Source organism: Paramisgurnus dabryanus, chromosome 4 (assembly GCF_030506205.2).
Source record: "Paramisgurnus dabryanus chromosome 4, PD_genome_1.1, whole genome shotgun sequence".
Lineage (NCBI taxonomy): Eukaryota > Metazoa > Chordata > Actinopteri > Cypriniformes > Cobitidae > Paramisgurnus > Paramisgurnus dabryanus.
The window spans coordinates 32,885,241-32,908,053 of NC_133340.1; the positions used below are offsets into that span (position 1 = coordinate 32,885,241).

General features: G+C 38.5%; 1 protein-coding gene across 1 annotated transcript in view; it reads left to right on the forward strand.

Annotated features, from left to right (window-relative positions):
* Positions 1 to 22,813, forward strand: part of mad1l1 (mitotic arrest deficient 1 like 1) — a 96,118-nt gene that overhangs the window by 31,021 nt on the left and 42,284 nt on the right. Inside the window, exons 13-16 of the mRNA XM_065254223.1 lie at positions 3,259 to 3,315; positions 3,553 to 3,644; positions 7,983 to 8,073; positions 18,358 to 18,562. Coding sequence (XP_065110295.1) covers positions 3,259 to 3,315; positions 3,553 to 3,644; positions 7,983 to 8,073; positions 18,358 to 18,562 — 445 coding nt within the window. The remainder of the gene's footprint in view (positions 1 to 3,258; positions 3,316 to 3,552; positions 3,645 to 7,982; positions 8,074 to 18,357; positions 18,563 to 22,813) is intronic.

The window sequence follows — 22,813 nt, forward strand, 5'->3', positions numbered from 1 at the left end:
CACTGTGTAGTGACACCAGCCAACCCTCCTTCACTTCAGTCAGTGGTCTGTTAGTTCAGGTGGCGGCAGTCACGCGGTGTCTTCACAACATTTACACCTGGCATTAAGATGCGCTTTGGTTAGGGGTGGGCGATAAACCGGTAGACAAAATTAACCGGTAGAAATTTGTCAACCGGTAGAGATTTTGGACTATCGTTTCTATCGAGGTTACGTGCCCACGTCACGCTCCTGTGCGTGTGGTCGCGAAAACGTAACGTTTGTACACGTATTTAAGCACTGCAGTTTTAAAACAAGTTATTTTAAGCCATTGAAACACAGACAACAGATCTGTATGCGTGCGTTCTTTCTGTGTGTCAGGAGCGGACAAGTCGCGCAACCGCTGCTCTTTCTGTCTGTGAGGAGCGCGCAAGTCGCGCGACCTCTGCTTATTAAGCTCGTGAGCATTTTTCCCGCTTTATTGGCCTTAAATACACATATGCGTCAAAATTCCCGTCTTTGCAAGCATCATCATAAACACGACCAGTAAGGTCTTAAGAGAAAGTAAACAGCTAAAAGAGAAAGCGCATGTGTAACAGTGTATTGGATCCGGACTTTGGTCTTAAAGGGGAAGTTACCTAATTTTGCTCCTGTCTGTCACTCGTGTTAATCAAACAGGATTGAGAAAAAAATCTCTCACTGCTCCTGATTAAATCACTTTTCTACCTTAAATAAAAATATATATAGGCCTATACATACATGCATAATTATTTATTATCATTCTTATTGACTGTGTATCTTCAGAGAGCTTGAGTTTTGTTTGTTTTTATCTTCTTTCTATGCTTGTATATGTTTTTTGTGAGAATTATGAACATTTCTATGGTATTAAAGATTTAAACCTTATTAAAACATAAAAAAAACTCTACCGTGATACATATCGTTATCATGATATAAAATTAATCCTATCGTGATAGAAGATTTTGGTCATATCGCCCACCCCTAGCTTTGGTCGATTTGATTATAAGTGGACCAGAGAGACACATTCCCGTTTACACTTGGTGTTTTTAATCCGTCTCTTTTGTTCATTTGCGAGTTGTTAAAAATGCAAGCGGGAGAAATAACGTGAGGCGGAGAACTGACACGTTTAAACTGACGCCCAGTCGCGCACATATTATGTGAGATTACAGCTGCTTGTGTTGTTACTGAACATGCTCATTTCAGAGCAATTGGTTAAATAAGCTCACGCAAAGCAGACACTTTCGTTTAAAAAAAGTTTCAAGTCTGCGCTGAACACTGTGGGTTTGTGTTATAAAAACGTTGTGCACTACATTAAACATTAGCCTACATCAATATGTTTTCAGTCAAGCATTGTCGTCTTAACGGTGAGTTGCTAATTAATTTGTGAGGTACATAACTTACTGTAAAGCTAATAAACAATGACTTCATAAGTTTCCCTTTTTAGTATAAGTCCATAACGTTATTCTCGTCAAAACTGCCAATGAAATAATATGTACCTTGTTCTGTTTGTGTTTTGAAATTATTTATAATAAGTCAAGTTTACTATTTTGTTCATTGATATCAGACTCGTTTTGGATAATAAAGTTAATTGTTAAATTGTTAAACACCTATTACATATATTCCAGTGATGCGCGGGTCAATGTATAAACAACCTGCACCCGACCGATGTTTTCAAATAACCCGCCCGCAACTGGGACCGCAAAAAAAGTAAAAAATAAATAGTGTACCCGACCCGCTCCCTGGCTTGCATTTTTTAAAAGTAGTAATTGTTTAAAATAGTTAACTGGCATCTTTATTTCAAACGACCCAACAGACCGCGACCCAAATATCATTAAAAATATTATTGGATGACTTGTAACCGTAATCATTTCGGTTCAACCCGCACATCACTGATATCTTTGTGACATCACTTCAAGTGTTTGTTCACCACATTTGTAGGTATGTGACAAAAAATATAAATACTAGAAAATTCATATATAATCATAATCATATTATAGATAATAAAAATAACTTTAACATGGTTTTTAAATTATTAAAATTATTAAGAAAGTTATGGAATTTTTTAACTCGAAAATTAGGGGGCATTTTTGTACCCAATTAAAACGAAAATAAAAACTATGAAAAACTGTGACCTCTTCCGCTTGACCAAACACTTTCAATTTCATTGTTTCTTTAATATTTCTTTATTGACTAATAATGCTGGTGAGCAATTTAAATAGTCAGATATTATTAATACAATGTTATTTATCATTAATAAATAAATAAATGCATGCATGTTGCATGCATGTATTTATTTATATGTTTGACAAAATCATGCCAATAATGTGATCTAGAGATTCTAATCCTTTGTTCTGTATTATTACTTTGAAAAATACTGCACGGATTGATGAAAACGGAGAAGTTTTGGAAGCCAATATGATTGAATGGGCGATTCTGCTTTTGACAACAACGTCACTTGCGGATAGTAAAAAAACAAAAATTACAATCAATCCCAAACTTCACCTTATTCAAGTTAAATGTATATTCTATCAAAAGTATTTGGTTTGAAAAAAAAAAATACAAGATTTTGATGCCAAACACGAGATAAATTTTGCTTCGCTTATAACTTTCTTCTTACGACAGCGATCTTGGATATTCGAACGTGAGAATCAACGTGAGGAAGTAATTTATGTCACAAGTATATGGGCTTTAGAGGTATTCAAAAAGCAAAGATATGACAGATTTCTTAAGTCACCAACGCATCTGGCACTGAATACCTGCTGGTGACACAGCCGTGGGAACAAAGCTCTCGTGCGTATTACGTCATTTTGTCACCTAACATTTGTGAGTGATCATTGCAAAAAAATTATTTTATTATATATAGTAGGATATTCTGTTAATGTTTATATAGTGTATTCTATGTACAGTACTGTAGTATAAGTGTACTGTACTATAATTACACAAAGAAAATTGGGCGATATATCGTTATCAGTCTTTTTTATCTGTATCGGCATCGGCCCAAAAAAATTTAGGTTTATTCGAAAAATGAGTTCATGTTGTTGTATTAAAAAAATCTAAAATTTATTTATGCTCGAGTTACATTTATACTGTGTGTGATCACTACAAAAACAAAGTGCAGAATTAAAATTCTAGACCTGAGCTCATGTAGACTGACATTATTGGATAAATATACAAACAGTTTTTTGATATTGACTGCCCTCATGACTTTATAAATAACTATTATAGATCTTGTGTTTATGGGAATAATCCGTTTCACTCCGATAGACTCAACTGTCCAAAGCCCAAGAGGAGGTAGGGACCTTCAAATTACAAGCTCAGATGGTAAGTGTCACCTAGCACAGTAGGAAACTACATTTGACATTTAAAATGATTGTCAGCTACCATTTCTATTCAGAGTCTTTCATTAATAAAAGTTGCTGCTATAATGGATAAAATGAAAACACTGCATACAGACAAAAGTTACATTGCTGCCAGGATGCAGGTGTTACATTTGCTGAGTCACTGGTTTTGGCATATAGATCTTTTTGTCTTTCATTGCATTTTTGATCGCTCTGTCAGGTGGCTGCAGAACTCGAGGCTCTTAAAGAGCAGCAGATGTCTAACGCTGAAAAAAACACCTTAGCAACAGCAGAGGAGGCCGGTGCTCTCAGGTAACAAATTGTAATGTATGTGGTCTGTGCATTTGGATGTTCAGTACAACACTGTTTAAAGGGCACATATTATGCAAAATCCACTTTTACAAGGGGTTTGGAAATAAATATGTGTTGGTAGTTTGTAAAAAAAATCCACTCCTCCTTTTTTAATCCCTATTGTTCATAATGTTTTGATTCTCTTGTTAATGTGACATCACATTGATAAAGCCCCTCCCACAGTCACTGACTGACTGGTAAACTTTTTTTTTTAAATGTGTTTGTTAGCATGTTATATACTATTGTCTCATACTGTGTTTACAAAAATCTGATTTTATTTACCGAAAACATTGGCTCATTTGCATTTAAAGGTACACGCATGAAAAAGCACTTTTTTGCTCCCGCCCAAATAGGGGCATTTTAGACATGCTATAACAAATGATCTGTGTGGTATTTTCTTCACAGACACATTCTGGGCACACCTGAGACTTATATTATATCTTGTAAAAATGGGCATAATTGGTTCCCTTTAATAAATTATAATTGGTTAAATGTAGGTCTGCCCTGTGGCCAAGTCGTGACATTTTTTTGGAGAGAGCTTTCTCAAAATACAGGCTCTGTTTTGATTGGCTGGGTTCTGTGCAATTACTGGGGGCATTTGTGGACTTCCTAGGAATGGTTTGCATCACATTTTTCAAAGATATTCAAATTGTGTTTGCAGTGGGATGTACAAATGAGATTCCCTTGAGCACACTGTATTTTCTGCTTGGTTTTCATATCCACCCACCCCTTTAACGTCGCATGAAAAGCAGACTGTGTTTGGCAGGTTTACATCTGTTGCCCATTAATGTCGTAGCCAAAATAACTCAAACATCTTCAAGGCTATGTGTATTCCCATTAGGTGTGTATAACATTGATTGATAAATGCATCCTGACCACTGAGTAAATTAAGAAGGGACTTGGGGGTCGGTGGCAGTTTATATTAAAGCACGACATGTACAAAGTCCTACAGACACAAATGAGACAGGGCAAATAAATAACCTCTAGTGTGAGCCATTAGCACTTTGAGTCGTTTTGTTGCCCGTATAAATAGAGGGACTTAAAATCAATGGATTTCTCATCCACTATTAACATATTAAAGTGGCCTTGAAGAATATTAGTATGGTAAGCATTAGACTGAGTCTGCGGTTTTTGTCATGGCCTGTTGCTTTGCCTAATTGCTTTGGAAATGTGATTATTCTACATTAGCTTTTGTGGCCCTGCTTGCGGGTTTGAGATGTGAGCTTTCTTTCCTCTTTTTATTTGTGATCCTGTAATTACTCCAGAAGAAATTTCGTCTAATCGCTCTTGGTACTATTTCACCAAGTAGTTTATATCGTAATTGAATATTTGTTGTGCTTTGAATTGAATGGAAGTCTAATGGGGCGTACACACCAAACGCGAATTTAACGATTTGCACGAGTTGATTACATACAAAGTCAATGCAGAGATGCGAATAGATGCCAGCTCACCTGGGGCGATGCGAATAACACAAATTTTGTGGCGTGTTTGGTGCGAAAACATGTGCTATTTGCCTCAAACACGTCTTCGCGCAAGTTAAAAATATTAAGATCAAGCCAAAAATTCAAATCCTGCAAGTATTCTAGAGCGAGGATCGCAATGCTTTACGTTTGGAGTAGGGATTTTAACAATTAATCAATCTTCGATTAATTATCGTTAAGAATTAAATCGATATAACTTAACGATTGTCAAAAAAGCAAGCACGTGTGTGCTGCGCCTGCGCAAACCACATACACAGCTGGTGAAAAATTAAACAAGCGCGAAGAAGTTAAACTAGCCATGGTCACAACGATGCTCGATGTTAAACACACACCTGGGCTTTTTAACCTCATTCGAGACAAGGCTGGCTGCTAACGCAACGAAATGGCATCCGCAGTGGATCTGAGAGGGTCCGATGCCGAAAATGCAAACAAGGATCCTAAAAGCAAAGACCCCCTTCAGGGAAGCCTACAAGATTAGCATAGCAATGCTGCTAATGGTGCTATACACAGGGAAGTGCAAATAGCTGCCACGTGACATGTGGGCGTGGCAGCATCAACAATTCAATTTTTTAATTCGAAGTTCGCGGTTGTGACTTAATTTCAATGGATTTCGATTTAAAATCGTGACACTCTTATTACAAAGTCAACATAACTTGTCATAAATTTGTTATAAACATGACATAGCAGATTAATTATCAAACTTAAGACACTACCTAGCTTTATCGACTAACATTACATAAAACTGCCACGTGGTTGATTTTAAAATTGGCATGAGGCCATTATAATTGTGTCATGAACAATTTTTATCAGTGATACAAATTTAAATTGTCATTAAAGGGGACAGAGAATGAAAAAACATTTTTACCTTGTCTTTGTTGAGTAATGGTAGTCTACCTGCATTCACGAACATACAAAAAGTGCTAGACATGCTAAACATCTCAGTCTTATAGAAATTCCTCTTTTAGAAATGTCAGCCAGAAAACGGCCCAATCTGAAAAACTGATGCTTATGACATCACAGGCATCTCACTGCCCCTCCACTTTAAAATAATTGACTACATTTTTTTGAGTGGCAGCAAAGTCAGCCAATCAGTAATGAGATTGCAAGTTAAGCCAGTAGGGGGAGCCAAATAGGTGCAAAACCACTTGTTTAAAATCCCCCACCCTAATAGAGCTATCTGAGAGAGGATTTTAGGAAGCTTCTAAGGCATTACAGACCCAAACTAAAAAAAATTGTCTACATGTCACATCACAGAACAAGGATAAATACCCCGTTCAGTCATTCTATGTCACCTTTAAAATGTCATTAAGTTTTAATACTCTGTCAAGTTGTTTTAGAACAGCATCATAAATATTTTTCTTGACCTCAACTACAGTGGTACAAATTCAACTTGTCATTAAAGTGTTAATACTAGCTAAAAGTATTTCAAATACCTTAACAAAATGCAATAGAAATATCACATGACAATTTATAAATCTTTAAAAAAATTAATAAATAAGCTTTTCATTGATGTGTGTTAGGATAGGACAATATTTGACCGAGATACAACCATTTAAAAATCTGAGCGTGCAAAAAATCTAAATACTGAGAAATTTTCCTTTTAAAGTTGTCTAAATGAAGCCCTTAGCACTGCATCCATTGACAAAAATACGTTTTGATATATTTACAGTATAAATTGATTTTTTGACATAAAAGAAAAATCGATCATTTTAACTCTTAAAATTAATTTTTGGCTATTGCTACAAATATACTCGTGCTACTTTGCTGTTCCAGGGTCACATATTATAAATGTATATAAGCAACATTTCAACTATATTTCTTAGGAGATGAAGTTTTAGTATTTGGCATGTCTTTCCCACTTTAATGATAACATGCCCTTGAGCTGGCATGGACTTGTAAGTTTGAGCAAAGCCTGATGATCCATGTTATCCCAGCATGATTCGAGAAGAGCATCTTGTGTGCTTCAATGGAAGCAATGACATCTGACCTTTTGCACAATGAAGCTTACATGCTCAATGTCACATTTTCTTTTTGATTGGTGACCTAGAAGTAGTGCAGAATCTTAAATATTTCGACTTTATTTTACCTCATAACCTTTGTTTCTCTTTTCAATAACATGAAACTATTTTGTGGTTTAAATTACTTTTTAAATCCAAGGCTTTCAGTCCGGTCTCAGACATTGGGTCTGTGCAATGTATATAGTTTTCTTTCAACCTTTAGATGTGGTGTTGGCACTGTATGTGCTGTGTGAAGCACTTTTGTTGTTGTTGTGTTCCTCCATACCCAAGTTAAAATAAGTAAAATCATCTACCAGCCAGTTGCCAGCCAGCGCCAGCGTTTTTCATGATTTTCACAAAAGTTTAATGTCTTCCAGAAAATGTTCTTCTTCAAATATATAAACATACAATATACCAAATGAAAGAACAGACTCTCTGCTTTCAAACAAAAAAAAAAACGTTTCATCCTACCTTCAGTGGTTCTTTTGTAATCAGCTTTTGAACATGGGTAGGTTTCTGCAAAAACACCACATTTTGAGCAAAAACCAGAGATAATTCCATTTTTGTGACCGACTTTTCATAGAGATCCCATTCAGAGCGATCTTTAAAACAGACACGGACATGCAGCAGCTTGCCATTAGGCAATACTTCCGGGTTTAAAAAGTTGCTGAATGGTGGATAATAGTGGTATTGCGGAAAGACGGAAAAACTCGTCATTGGCGGGGAAGCGTTTTCTCGTCAATGGCGGGGAAAGAGTTAATGAAAAATGTCTGAATTTTGTATTTGTATCAACCAAAAATCTGTCTGTCTGTGTATTTTAGGCAGAAGATTGAGGAATTAGAAGCAGAACGTCAGCGACTGGAAGAGCAAAACAACATCTTGGAGATGCGACTGGAGAGGCATAACCTGCAGGTGATACTTTAACCCTTAACTCTTTAAAGTGTGTTTATATTATTTAATTGAAAGCAAAAAAGAAAAAAAAATTGGAATATCACATTAAACATTTCTAAATAAAGCACCATTTACATCCAGTAAGCTGGAATGAGCATAATTTTCACTTCAAGCGAGCCAAATTGAAACTCGCAGTCTCCACAGCTTTATGCACCATAAAGTGCAATAACCATTAGGCCTTAATTCTGATCATAATACTCTTCTCCCAGTCGCATTTCGGTATGAAAGGTCATATTTGCAGGTACAGTCAAAACACCCTCGCCTCCTGAAAACTAACATGGTTTCATTGCTGCTCTAATTGTTAATTGTCAATTTGTCCCTGACATTATGCCATTGTATGAACATTGAAAATAAACACTGTTTAAGATGTGCATTAGACCGAAGTGTGCGTGCATGTGTGTGCACAGCAGCACTTGCGTTGCCTGCGACTGCCACAGTTACTCAAGATAAGAATTCCTGTGTTTCTTCTTCAAGGCCTCAGCAGGCACTTGAGAATGTATTGTGTTTGCCCGGAAGTCTCCACATACCTGCGACTCCTCTTTTATCCAAATCACTGTGCAACCTGTTTCCATTTTATACCTTTAGTCAGTTACCACTTAGATCTGCTTTTTCTTCCCTTCATTGATGTGTGTACAGTTATGGGCAAAACAAATACCACTATGCAGAGGATTATTGTACTCACAAAGAGTTTGATGGCTTTTTAATATAATACATTTTCCCCAAACGCATACTGTTTGATTGCTCTTGACATGCTGAGAAATGCTAGAATCTTTTTTCAATAATAGCAAAGTGTTGTTCTTTACTTTTGGTGGTCAGTATATAAATTATATAAGGGAAAAGGCACTTAAGGAAGTTGGACTGTATTTTAAGTCCTACTGTTTAAATATTTACATTGTTTTGGTTGTTTTTGTGACCTTGTGGGGACATTTTGATGTCCCCATGAGGAAACAAGCTTATAAATCAAACTAAATGATGTTTCTTGAAAATGAGAATGGTTTCTGTGATGGTTGGGGTTAGGGAATGCGGTAGGTAAGGGGAATAGAATATACAGTTTGTATGGTATAAAATGCATTACGTCTATGGAATGTCCCCACAAAACATGGAAACCAGAATGTGTGTGTGTGTTAGCGCTACAGTGTACTTACAAACACATTTAGAAAAGCTTTTGAGTAACTAACCAGTCAATCAGTGGCCATAAGCGGGGCTTTGTTTTTGTGACGTCACATTAACAAAACAGCATGTCTAATTATGGCGCTTTTCCATTGCATAGTACCCCACGGTTTAGTTTAGTTTGGGTCGGGTCAGCTCACCTCACTTTGGCGTGGTTAGCTTTTCCATCAAGTTTAGTATCACTTCGGAGTGGGAGGGATTATAGGCGTGTCGTTATATTTACGCTGCCTACTGCTGTGACATCATACACGTGAGAGCGTTGTTGTACATTCCCATACATTCATTTATTTCTCAGTCTGCCACAAAATTAAAATTGGCCACCACAAATAGATGTTTGCACATCGCGTTTATAACTACCTCTGTGTCACATGACAGTTTCTGTTCAAACACCCGACCCGTGGCGTCAGTCGACGGCGCTCCGCTGAGCCTCATTCAAGTTGCATATAAGCATATATAATGCGGACGTGCACGTCGCGAATGTGCCGCCACAAACTGTAAGTCTGGAAAAAACTGTTATGGTGTCCCGGATTCTCAACCTGCGGATGTTTTTCATCGCTAAAAGGGTGTTTGGAAACTTATAGCAGAACACAGATAACAACATGTTTGCTTGAGACAGCGCAAGCTAGCAGTAAGCTAAAGCTAATATTTACATTATAGCGATGACGTGACGATTCTCTCAGACCAATCAGTGATCTACAGTGTTTTCGCGTCACGTTTGGTATCAGCTCGGGTCGCTTGGAACCCCAACCGAGGTGGTACGAAAAAAAGTATCGGGTACTACGTACTGCACCCAATGGAAAAGCTCCCAAAAGTAAACTGACCCGACCCAAACTAAACTAAACCGTGGGGTACTATGCAATGGAAAAGCGCCATTAGTCTGCTTTGAATTAAAGGGGGTTAAAACGGATGCGAGTGTAGTATTTTTCATTGTATTGTTGTTGTGTTCTCCCACTGCCAACACATTTATGTCCAAACACCTTGTAAAAGTCGATATTGCATAATATTGCATAATTTCCCATATCACATACAAATGGGTTATCTCATCAATAGGGATGCAGCGATTATAGATTTTGATGGTACGGTTATAGTCTGATAAATAATCACGGTTGTACGGTTATTAAGGATTCATTTATTTCACAACATTAATGTATAAAATCACATGAATAAATTTTTAATCAATTGCTACATTTTTCTGTATTTTTAGTTTGTGTATTTTCTCTACAATTCTTGGACAAATGATAATAATAATAACTTAGCTGGCTTTGACTTAAACAGTATAGGTGCCTTTAAAACCTGTAGGCTATTCATTTTAATGATCTTTTGAATAAATGTAATTTTACATTTGGACTGAATAAAGTTATATTATTTTGGTTTGTTTTAAGTATTGAAGTAAAATATATGAAGTAAAAATTATAAGAGCCTCTCAAAACGAATAATAACACAGGGTCATCCTGGGCCAGGTACTGCCAGTCATTTTGACAGGTGTAGCTTAATATTACACAAAAGTCAAATATAAATATTAGGGGTGGCAAGATTAACGTGTTAACTCATGCTATTCATTAATTAATCATTAACGCGTTAAAATAATTCAACGTAATGAAATGCAGTCAGACCACCAGGAGCTCCGCCCGGGTTTGATCCGCGAGCAGGAGGTTTTTAATGCTGTACAGTGTAGACCGATTGGAGTGTGGCTCTTTCACGTACAGATGCAGGTGCGCGCGCACACAGACACCCACCCACACACACCCACACACAAACACACACCCACACACACCCACACACACACACACACACACACACACACACACACACACACACACCAGATGCACGAACAACCAAGAGACGCGTCACGCGCACATACTCTTTTGAACGCGGAGCTTTGTCATACAATGCATCATGACGCATGCGCCTCTTGGTGCTTCGTGGATCTGGTTTGTGCGTGCGTGCGTGCGTGAAACAAAAACACGCGGTGTAGCGAAGGCTTTACGGTTACTTAACCGTGACGTTTTAAAGCGCGGTTAATAGTGAAACCGGTTAATCGCTGCATCCCTACTCATCAATCTGCAATACCGCTATTATCCGCACTTCCGCATCTACTGCTGCCGTACGGATCACGACCCACAGTTCGGCTCGCATGTGATTCCCGGATTAATACGCAAATTTAAATAGGGAAAGTTTATAATTTGAACGTGTTTCAAAAGTTTGCAAATGTTAACATTCACGTGATTTTAAACAATTTAACTGCAAAAAGGCGCTAAAAAAGTGAGCAGTTTACTTTACGCACAAACGCACGTGCAGTTGAATGCGTCCGGTCCAGCTCGAGTCAGACGTAATCATCCTTCAAAGATCAGAACCCTTCACGTGTAATCTTTAGAGAGTAGCGCTACTCTCTCTCATACTGTAGTGTATTAAATACATTTGGCTAATAGAGCAATGAAACACAATGTGCGTTTTTATGTGGGACGACTGTTTATGCTGCAGTGTTTGTAATTCTGAACTACAACTCAGTTGTGCACACATGGAGAGACGTAAAATACATAAAATCTGTTCTTGACAGGGCACATTCAAACAAAATTATCTCCACAGTATTCTTTTTTCTAATAAAAACATTTGTTTATGTCTAACGTCTGTATTTATAGATTACGGTCAGAAAGTCTGTGCTTATTTGGTCTTAAAGAGACAGTAACCTCAATTAACCTACTTGAGTCTGTGTCATTAATGTTAATCAAACAACCCAAGACAAAGAGAAAATCACTTCTGAAGCTTTAAAAAATAATAATTACATTTAATTATTACAATAAATGCAGTGTTGTTATTATTTATTTGATTTCTGTACCTAATCATTTTATACCTTACTTAATGTGCATCTTTGTTCTTTTTTATAAATGTTTGTAATTTCTTGATTTTTTATTAGAATTTTCCCATCCCTTTATTTTTTGGTGATCCAAAAAATTATCCGATCCGTGCCTCAAAACCGTAATGTGATCCGAACTGTGAGTTTTGTGATCCATTGCACCCCTATCCACAACTTATAAAACCCGGAAGTATCGTCCTAGGGCAAACAGCTGTATATCCGTCTAAGTTTTGAGGATCGCTCTGCATCTGATCTCTATCAAAAGTCCTTCACAAAAATAGAATTGTTTCAGCTTTTTGCTCAAAATGTGGTGTTTTTGAAGAAATTTTGTTGAACTTCTGCGTGCTTGTTTCATTTTTTTCAAGTCTTATTGATTTAATTCTTGTCGACAAATAATCAAAGATCAATTAATTGTTAACATCTCTGGTATTAGGAGGTGATGCTTGGTAGAACCTGAAGTAAAGGTTATTTCATTTCGGTTGGAGTGCAACGTACTTCAGCATACAACTGCTGTCACTAATGTTTAAGTTTATTTTTGCATTGGTGTTATGTGGCTTAAACAATCAGTTACAAGTAACAAATACACACATCTACGGCCAAATGGTTTTAATTTAGTCATTGCTTGGATAATTAAATAACAATTTTGTTGATTTGAACAAAATGCTCACCCTTATTCTGTACTGTTTTGAAGCCACTTAAAGTGTCAGAACTGTTTATGATATATTACATCTACTCTACCTCTTAGCCCAATGCATGTGCGTACTTGTTTTTGCGTCATAATTTCTCCCCACTGTGATGTGAAGGTGCGCTGTAGAGACTCGTCTTCTCATGCTCGTTTTTGCGATGTTGTTACATTTATCGGTGGCATCCCATCCATTTGTCCTTCTGTTTCATTTCCTGGCGCAATGATGCAACTGGCCAGCTGAAATCAGTCAGACATGCTCTGTTAGACCTCGATGCTGCTGCCAGCCCAAAAACAAACGGAAAAATCTGGAATGCAGAAGCTGCGTCACTCATTCATCTTGCTCCCTCTGATGCTTGGGCGTTTTAACACGCTTAGACTTCGGCTGCAATATTTATAGACCTCTCCTATCCATTTTCTGTGAACGTGTCAGTGTAAAACTAAGCGAATTCAGGCAGACGTTCATGTATACACACTCGCTCTGCACTTGTCAAGGTTTAAGAGGGTTTATTCTTGGCCCAAGGCCTGGTAACCTTTAACGTTTTAAGTGTCTTGTTGTTTTTGTACTTGATTCAAGTAGGGCTGTGTATCGGCAACAATTTCAGGATATGATGCGTATCCCGATACAATTCATATTACGATACATGACGAATCTTTTTTTAACATCATTATTTGTTTATTTTACATTAGAATAAGCAGTTTTGTGGTTTCCCCATTCATTTATTAGCTTTTGGTGAACTTGTTGAAAGGCATAAAATCCATCTCTGTGAGAGCTACGGTACTTAACTCATGTCATGTTGTCTCAAAGTCATTTTTACGAAGAGAGTGCCTTACTGGGCTTATCTCATATAATTCTTCTATATTTAGGAATATATGTATAAACATAAATATTTCTCTATAGAAATCCGATTATTAATGTGACCGCTATAGTTTAAAGTAGCTTATCTCTCTTTACCTAGACACACTACTTTACACTTGCAGCTCTTTGTCATCTTTCTTCCCATAAAAAAGCAGCATGCGCTTTAAAATGCCATTTTTTTAAATGCACCTAATTATGAATGGCTTAAGACACGATGTGCAGTATTTTTTATGCAATGCTACTTTAACTTCTTGACTCGCCCCTTTGCTACAGTTTAAGATAACATGTTTGCATATAAAGAGAGAAATCACGCACTTATTAAATGTTTGCAGATGCGTGCGTGGGACCGAAAAAGAAATTGGGAAAGTATACCCTTTAAATTTTACTTAAAGCGAAACTCCACCCTAAAACAACATTATGCTCCAACGCTATATTTCATCACATAAATGTAGTTGATTGTGCTGCCATCAAATGTACTAACTCCATATAAAAAATTAAAGCTACAGTAAAGGTGATTTGATGCGTCATCAAAACACCGGAAGAAAATGCACGTCTACATATTCTGAACGTTCTGAATGGGGAAGGGTCTTGAGGCAAGATGATTGACAGTAGATGATATCGTTGTTTGATTGACAGCTGCACTGGATGGATGAGCTAACGTTAGCTTGCTTTGCTCGTGTTCATAATAATGACTTTCTACATAGTATTTTTACCGTAGTTACACAAAACAAGAAACAACTAAGCCAAATGATGTTTAAGATATTTTGTGCATTTTACATTACCTGAGTTTGCGTGAAAACTGAGCTGAAAAACAGTACTCAAAATCCTCCTGACATATTCTAATTTTCGAGTAATCTGTTAGTGGTGTGTCAACTGAGGGTCGCGTTAAACAATAAAAACTCCCGGTGGCCTGAAATTGTTGTCCTTACATCCACATACTGCACAGGTTCTAGTCATCTTTTATCGAGGGTTTTGGTGATTTTCCCCTTCAGAGATACGTCTGCTGGCTAACTTCAAGTTGACTTGAGTTGATATGAGAGCAAGTTAAGCGGTAAAAGAAGCTATTATGCTGCTTTCACCAACCGCGGTAGAGGCGTCAACTGCGAGTGATTTCAATGTTAAGTCAATGTGAAGACCCGTTGACGCGCGTCTGGAGGTCCCGTGACGCGGATGAGGCGTGTAGCGCGGCGCGTTAGACGCGTTTCCGCATCATTCGCACGTCTAGTTTACACGAATGTTTGCGTGCTTGTTTTTGCGTCATAATTTCTCCCCACTGTGATGTGAAGGTGCGCTGTAGGGACTCGTCTTCGTAAAAAGAAGCTATTATGCTGCTTTCACCAACCGCGGTAGAGGCGGCAACCGCGAGTGATTTCAATGTTAAGTCAATGTGAAGACCTGTTGACGCGCGTCTGGAGGTCCCGTGACGCGGATGAGGCGTGTAGCGCGGCGCGTTAGACGCGTTTCCGCATCATTCGCACGTCTAGTTTACGCGAATGTTTGCGTGCTTGTTTTTGCGTCATAATTTCTCCCCACTGTGATGTGAAGGTGTGCTGTAGGGACTCGTCTTCGTAAAAAGAAGCTATTATGCTGCTTTCACCAACCGCGGTAGAGGCGGCAACCGCGAGTGATTTCAATGTTAAGTCAATGTGAAGACCCGTTGACGGGCGTCTGGAGGTCCCGTGGCGCGGATGAGGCGTGTAGCGCGGCGCGTTAGACGCGTTTCCGCCTCATTCGCGCGTCTAGTTCACGCGAATGGTGATTTTTGTGCATGTTGCGTTTCACGTGAATTTGCGTCTGACGCCCGAGTTGGAAAATTTGAACTTTGGCAAATTTTTGCACAGCGTTAACCAATCAGGAGCCTGCTTGCTGCTGTGGCGGCAGCCCTGCCCAGAGTCACTCATTCAGCGTGAAGGCTTGATATTGTCCGTGAGCAGTCACCCGGAGCTGTATGACACAAGTTCTTATTTCTATAGAGAAAGGAATAAAAAGGACCTCGCTTGGAAGAGTGTCAGTGAGGACATTGGACTTTTGAGTCACGTGACGTTTATCGACCCGCGCAGTTTATTTTCACCCTATAGTAAGGTGACTAAATACAAACCGGTAACTCTCTCGATAAATGTACAATCAACATCAGTAGAGGTGTTAGTGAGACCAGCAGGGGGTGCTCACCCTGTGGTCTGTGTGGGTCCTAATGCCCCAGTATAGTGACGGGGACACTATACTGTCAAAAAAGCACCGTCCTTCGGATGAGACGTTAAACCGAGGTCCTGACTCTCTGTGGTCATTAAAAATCCCAGGATGTCCTTCGAAAAAGAGTAGGGGTGTGCCCCGGCATCCTGGCCAAAACTTGCCCATTGGCCTACTAATCATCCCTCATACTAATTGGCTATATCACTCGGTCTCCTCTCCACTAATAAGCTGGTGTGTGGTGGGCGTTCTGACGCAATATGGCTGCCGTCGCATCATCCAGGTGGATGCTGCACATTGGTGGTGGTTGAGGAGATTCCCCCATTCATATGTAAAGCGCTTTGAGCACTGGAAAAGCGCTATATAAATGTAACTAATTATAATTATTATTATTATTATCATTATACTGGAAACAGACAACCGCATAGCACTTGCCCCTCCCACAAGAAGCGGATTTTGCCTCTGACGCTCGTCAAATGTTTGCTTTTTCCGCGCGTCTACTTCGCTCTACACGTGCGAATGCATTCAAACTGTTCAAGTGGCAAACTAGGCGTGGTAGACGCAATTTTGACGCCTGAAATGCGGTTGGTGTAAACAGCAAGTTTGGTGGTACAAAATTGCATTAGGCTTGTTAGACTTCATGTGGCGCCGCAAGAATCGACAGTCGGATGACGTCAAAGTACCGCGTGAGCGATTTGCGAAATCATACGGAGTTTGCATTTAAATCGTTCTCGCTGAACTTTAACGCCATCCGGCTGTCGGTTCTTGTGGCACCGCATGAAGTCGAACAAGCCTGAATGCTGCATCGATCAGTGGTTAGTGGGTGGAGCTAATTACTCGGATTCGCATAGTGCATTCTGGCTAAATGAGTCCATCAAAGATCGTTACGAAAATTCCGCTTCAACACACTATCAATCTAATTTAACGAAATCGTGCAAATTTCTTTTTTTCTTAAGTAAAATACAAAATAGAAATAAATTACCTGTGATAACAGGCTAGAATGTCTAGGGTTCGTTTCCGCTTTAACGTTCTCCGTGGGTCACATGCGTCCTTTCCAAAGTGCATCAGAGTTGATACCCAAGGTGCTGTATTGATGCATGCATCATGAGGAGTTCATGACGCTGTTTTGCCATATCAACATTTTGAACTCAATACGGATTGAATCATGTTTGAATCTTGAGCTATTACATTCTCAACTTTAGAGATATGTGTATTTGTCACTTGTACAAACTTAAGCAGTCAGCCAAGCTACGTAACCCAGACAGCAGGCGACCTCGGGCCTGAATCCATCTACAAATGTGTGATTTTGTGCAGTAAATATTTATAACCCCTTTTTCATCAGGTGAAAATAAATAACACTCAAGTTTTCATTTCATTTTCTATGTCTAGTCGTTTGTTCTGATTGTTCATTCTCTTTCTCTCTCTTTTCGTTAAGCTGTTATGTCACCTCCTTTGGTCTCTTCACCCCTCTTCTCGTTCTCTGGTGTTCAGCTCAGGGTGATGTAATTTGCTCAGTAATGAGATGTTCAGATTGAGGCATTATTCTTTGATGGGTCCTTTAATTTACCAGAAGGCTCAGTAATGGCTTTTAAACCCCTGAAGTTTTACACCCAAATGAAGAATTGTTCCAGAAGATAAAGCCTTTCGTTTCAGGTCGGGATGAACTATCGCTTCTCGCTTCTTTCGTTTGGAGAGTAATTCGAATAAATGTAATTTTTAAGGCCTGAGCGCCTTTTGAAGAAATCGTGATTTTAACCTCTCATGCTTAAATAGTCTTCTTTCATGTTGTATTTTATAAGTCTCGGTTGTTCAACAGTGTATATAATATGCATATAATGGTTCAGTGAATGAGCTGTTAAATCTCTTAACGAAGTCATCTCATACTTACTGTAAGTTAAACTTAAGCTTTGACATTATAAACTATGATAACTAGCTTTCTATAGCAACCAATGTATTGTATGCATTGTATACAATGCATAAGACCTGGTTGAGAATATATAACTACGGTTATTCGGTCCATTAAAATATTAAATGGAATCGTGATTGGGTTTGAATTAAGTCCTTTTAGTAGCTTACCCTACACTTTAATGGTGTCACTGTTACAATGTAATTATGCATTTAAGTACTGGGTAGTAATCATTAACAACATGTGTTTGGTTAACGATTAGAAATAATTGTTACTTACAGCTGAAATTCTGCATCACTGCATTATTATGATTTTAAAACAATTTCTGCTTGTATTTCAGTGGTTTTATCTGAAATAGATTTTATCATGTACATTTGGAAAGACATATATAGACTGTAGCTGGATCTTAAGATAAACTGTAAGGGTACTTTGTGTTGGGCTGGCCAGGATGATAAATCAAAGTTTTTTTAAATCCCCACAGTATATACACATTTCTGAAAAATCAACCCATTAATGGCTTTGTTCAAATAGATTAAGCTGGAATATGAGGACGTGTGCACCCTTTTAACATTCTTTATGTGCGTCAGGGGGACTATGATCCAGTGAAGACCAAAGTCATCCACCTGCAGATGAATCCCACCAGCATCGCCAAGCAGCAGCGCAATGAAGAGGCAGAGCAGCTGAAGGCCGAATGTCAGCGTTTGAGGGAGCGTCTCCGTAAAATCGAGGCGGGCGGGGGTTTGGCGACAGATGATACCATACTAGTCATTCCACCTTCACAGGAAATACTGGGTGAATAGACTTGCGTCTACTTCCTAATCCCACATCCTGTGCTCGTAATAAACTCTCTTTTTCTCGCTCTCTCCTGCTCTCTTTTTTTTCTCTGTTGTTTTTGTGATATGAGAAAAAGGTAAAAGTCTAATTTGGTCTCAGACCCACAAGTAAACAAATGCCCTCAGGGTTGCTTTTAAATTACCTCTAGCTTTTTTTTCTCACTGTTGCTGCTTTGTTCTGTGAGCTGCATTTCTGTTTCAGCAGCTGAATACAAGCTTGTGTTAGTATAATACAAAATGAAAAGATGTGTTTACTTGGTGTACCTCTGATCGCTAAATATCGTCATCAAAATATCATAGTTTCTGTTATGTTTTGTTTGAAATGTCTAAAAGTAGCATTGATATTTTGATGACGACGATATTTAGCGATCAGAGGTACACCACATAACCACATCTTTTTATTTTGTATTATACTAACACAAGCTTGCATTCTGTTGAAACAAAATAGCAGAACATATGTTTATATCTATATTTCAATTATGTCCATATCTGTCTGTTTTCTATCTGTCTTTCTGTCTGTCTGTCTTTCTTTCTTTCTGTCTGTCTATATATCTATCTATATTTCTTTCTTTCTATCTATATATCTATCTATCTTTCTTTCTGTCTTTCTATTATGTCTATATATGTCTGTCTGTCTGCCTGTCTATCTTGTCTGTCTGTCTGTCTGTCTGTCTGCCTGTAATGTCTATCTTTCTATTATGTCTATGTCTGTCTGTGTGTCTGTCCATCATATCCGTCTGTAATGTCTACCTTTCTATTATGTTTATGTCTGTCTGTCTGTCTGTCTTTCTTTCTGTCTGTCTTTCTTTCTGTCTTTCTTTCTGTCTTTCTATTATGTCTATATCTGCCTGCCTGTCTGTCTGTTTGTCTGTCTATCGTGTCTTGTCTACCATGTCTGTCTGTCTGTCTGTCTGTCAATCATGTCTGCCTGTCTATAATGTCTGTGGGCCCTATCTTGCACCCAGCGCAATTGACTTTGTCAGTGACGCATGTATCATTCGTATTTTGCACCGGTGCACAGCGGGTTTTTCCCTCCACAGACGCACGTCGGCAAACTAGGGAATGAACTTGCGCTCCCTGGGCGGTTTATCGCAAAAAAAGAGGCGTGTTGCGGCGCAAACCATCCCTGATGCTATTTTGCAGTTTCAAAAAACAATTGCGCCACTGACCAGAAAAAAAAGTTTAAAGTCAGTGGCGCGTTGCGCGTTGTTCATTATGCTATTTTAAGGGCGCATGCTTGACCATAATGTATAGAGTGCACAACGCGCATACACTTTGCTTATCTAATCTACACAGATGCAACAGTTATTTTTGTCAATCATAAATTGTTACACTTAAAAATATTAATACAAGATACAAGGGAAAGCATTGTGGTGAGCATTGTGGTGATAGTTTTTATTTATTGTGTGGCTGCGTTAAAAAATTCTCATGCAAATAACGATTAAAATATTTTCATAAGTTTGTTGTGTGGCTGTATTACGTTTATTTTATGTAAATAATAATTAAAATGTTTTCATAAGAAACCTTAATGTATATGAACTTGATTTGTAAGTGTACTTTAGGGTTGGACCTTGCTTGCGTTTCTTGGGTCCGATTTCAAAGCCCCCAAACCCTTTCAGCGGTGAGGGTGGACGCAGCGATGTCCTCTGCTGGCGTCAGGTCATGTGTAGGCAGATCCACCTCCCGTTACACGGCGTGCCCGATTTATGTTGGCAAGCTTGGGTTTTACAAGAACATCGGTCTCCTCGGCTGTGAACCGCTCCTGGCGTGCGCCTGGTAAATCCGTCATAATAATAGCAACCCGCCATGGAACTTGCACCCTTGCGTTTAAAGGGAATGTTGGATAGCGTTCTGATTGGTTTATTTGACGTTACCCCCAAATCACACCTATGAATAATGAACCTCAGGGTTTCCGCGGAGTCATAAAAAGTCATAAAACGTCTTAAATTTAATAATGAAAATTTTAGGCCATAAAAAGTCATAAAAACATCCAGATTTTCCATACAAGGTCATAAATTACATTAGCCACGTCTTAAATTTATATACTCGTTCATTCATTGTTGCCTTTCCCCACAAAAATGCGCTGGCGGCGGCATTCACTCGTTTTGCCTGTTGTAGTTCTGTCTGAGGAATCTGGGTGGGATAATCACAGCGTTCCAGGACTAAAAGGTCCATGCGGCAGTGCAGCAAACAGACTTGTCAGAACTTCTTCAGAAATCTGCGGTCCCGCGCGAACTCCGAACTCTCGAGGGTCAGCTTAGTTTAACTGAAATCTCCAAGTCTATCACAATGGGAAAGTGTACATTTTAACGAGCTATGGCTCGAAGACGGTGTGTTTAGTAGTTGGCTCAAGCCCGTAGCAAACAATCGGTATCAAGCCTATTGCGCACTGTGTAAGAAGGCGCTGGAGCTGTCTATTTTAGGCATAAAAGCCTTACGTTCGCATGCAAAGTCAGAAAAGCATAAAGTTGCTGTAAAATGTCTGCAGCGGGTGGAGGTGATCAGTCAGTTTTGTTCGGCTCCGTCACTACCCAGTCCAAGTACAGCACAGGATTCTGTTTGTCTCGTATACACTTGTTACTAATTTCAATGAAAGTAAAATTCCTTTCAAAAGTCTTTTATTTTTAGTTTTTTAAATGTTATTTTTCGTTATTCGTGTAGGTCATAAATTTAAGTCATAATGGTCATAAAAAGGTCTTTAAAAGTCTTAAATTTGACTGACTAAACCCTGCAGAAACCCTGGAACCTACTTCAGACCAACCCCTTATTGATTTGCGCCCGGCGCAAGAGTTATTTCTCACGCCGGGAAAATAGCAACAGCGCCCAAGATCCGCCCTCAAACTCACTTGCGCGTTGCGCTTCGCACTTGCGTTTCAGATCGTTAAAATAGGGCCATGTCTGTCTGTCTGTAATGTCTATCTCTCTATTATGTCTATGTCTGTCTGTCTATCATATCTGTCTGTAATGTCTGTCTTTCTATTATGTCTATGTCTATCTGTCTGTCTATCTATCATGTCTGTCTTTCTTTCATGTCGGTCTGTGTATCGTGTCTGTATGTAATGTCTATATCTACCTATAATGTCTATGTATCTACAATGTTTATATCTATCTTTCTATTATGCCCATATCTGTCTGTCTGTCTGTCTGTCTATCTTTGTTTTTTTTTCTATCTATCTTTCTATCTGTCTGTCTATAATGTCTATCATGTCTGTCTGTAATGTCTATGTCTGTCTATCTGTCCTTATCTACCTATAATGTCTCTGTCTGTCTGTCTGTCTGACATGTCTATATCTGTCTACCCGTCTGTCTACATTGTTACTTATACACATTTGAAGCAAAACATTACAGAAACAATGGTAAGGTATTGATGGATGGATAGATGGACAGATGGACGGATAGATGATACATGAATGGATGGATAGACGGATAGACAGACAGACAGACTGATAGATGGGTAGACAGACAGATAGACAGCATTAGGCATTATAGATGGATAACATTAGACAGGTCAGTGGTATGTAGGCAGGCACATGTAACTGCTTTGCGAGATGTAGATTGACTGTGCAAGTACGTTTATGTATGTGTAAAAAATACAACCCAGGCTAAAGGTGACCAAATGTATCACTATACAGTACATTGCACTTTCTGATGTTTTTTTTCCATTAGCAGTTGTTTTTCTTCCTTCTTTTTGTTTATGTGTCCTGTGACTATTGAATAATTATAATTCATATTAAAACATCGCGCAATGCTGTGCTCTGACAAATTTAGTTGCATTGTTTGATGACGGTAAGAATAAATGTGGAAAAGTCTTTTTTTTAAATCGCAAACATTTCGGTCTGGGAGGTATTTCTCTGCGTGTCCTCAGTTTGGCAAGGAACAGTAAGTAAATTGCTTCTTAAATTGTAGAGGTTGTGACATGAAAAAACACCTGTGTTAAATTTAAAACCTTTTTGAAATTGCGAAAAAAAAAGTATGTGAAATGCAAATTCACCTTCACAAGTAAACTAAATCTCCAAACATTTTTCAGATACTCCCTGTCTGTCTTTAACACAGTCTGAATTATACAGTTCATGACCCTGTAAGTACAACTACTGTGTAGTTTAGAGATGGCTTTGTTAAATCTAGCTTTATTGTGCTGAGAGCTCAGTGTGTAATTTCTGTTCATGCTATGAAAAAATAATGAAGTGATGATAATTATATTTAAAAAGCT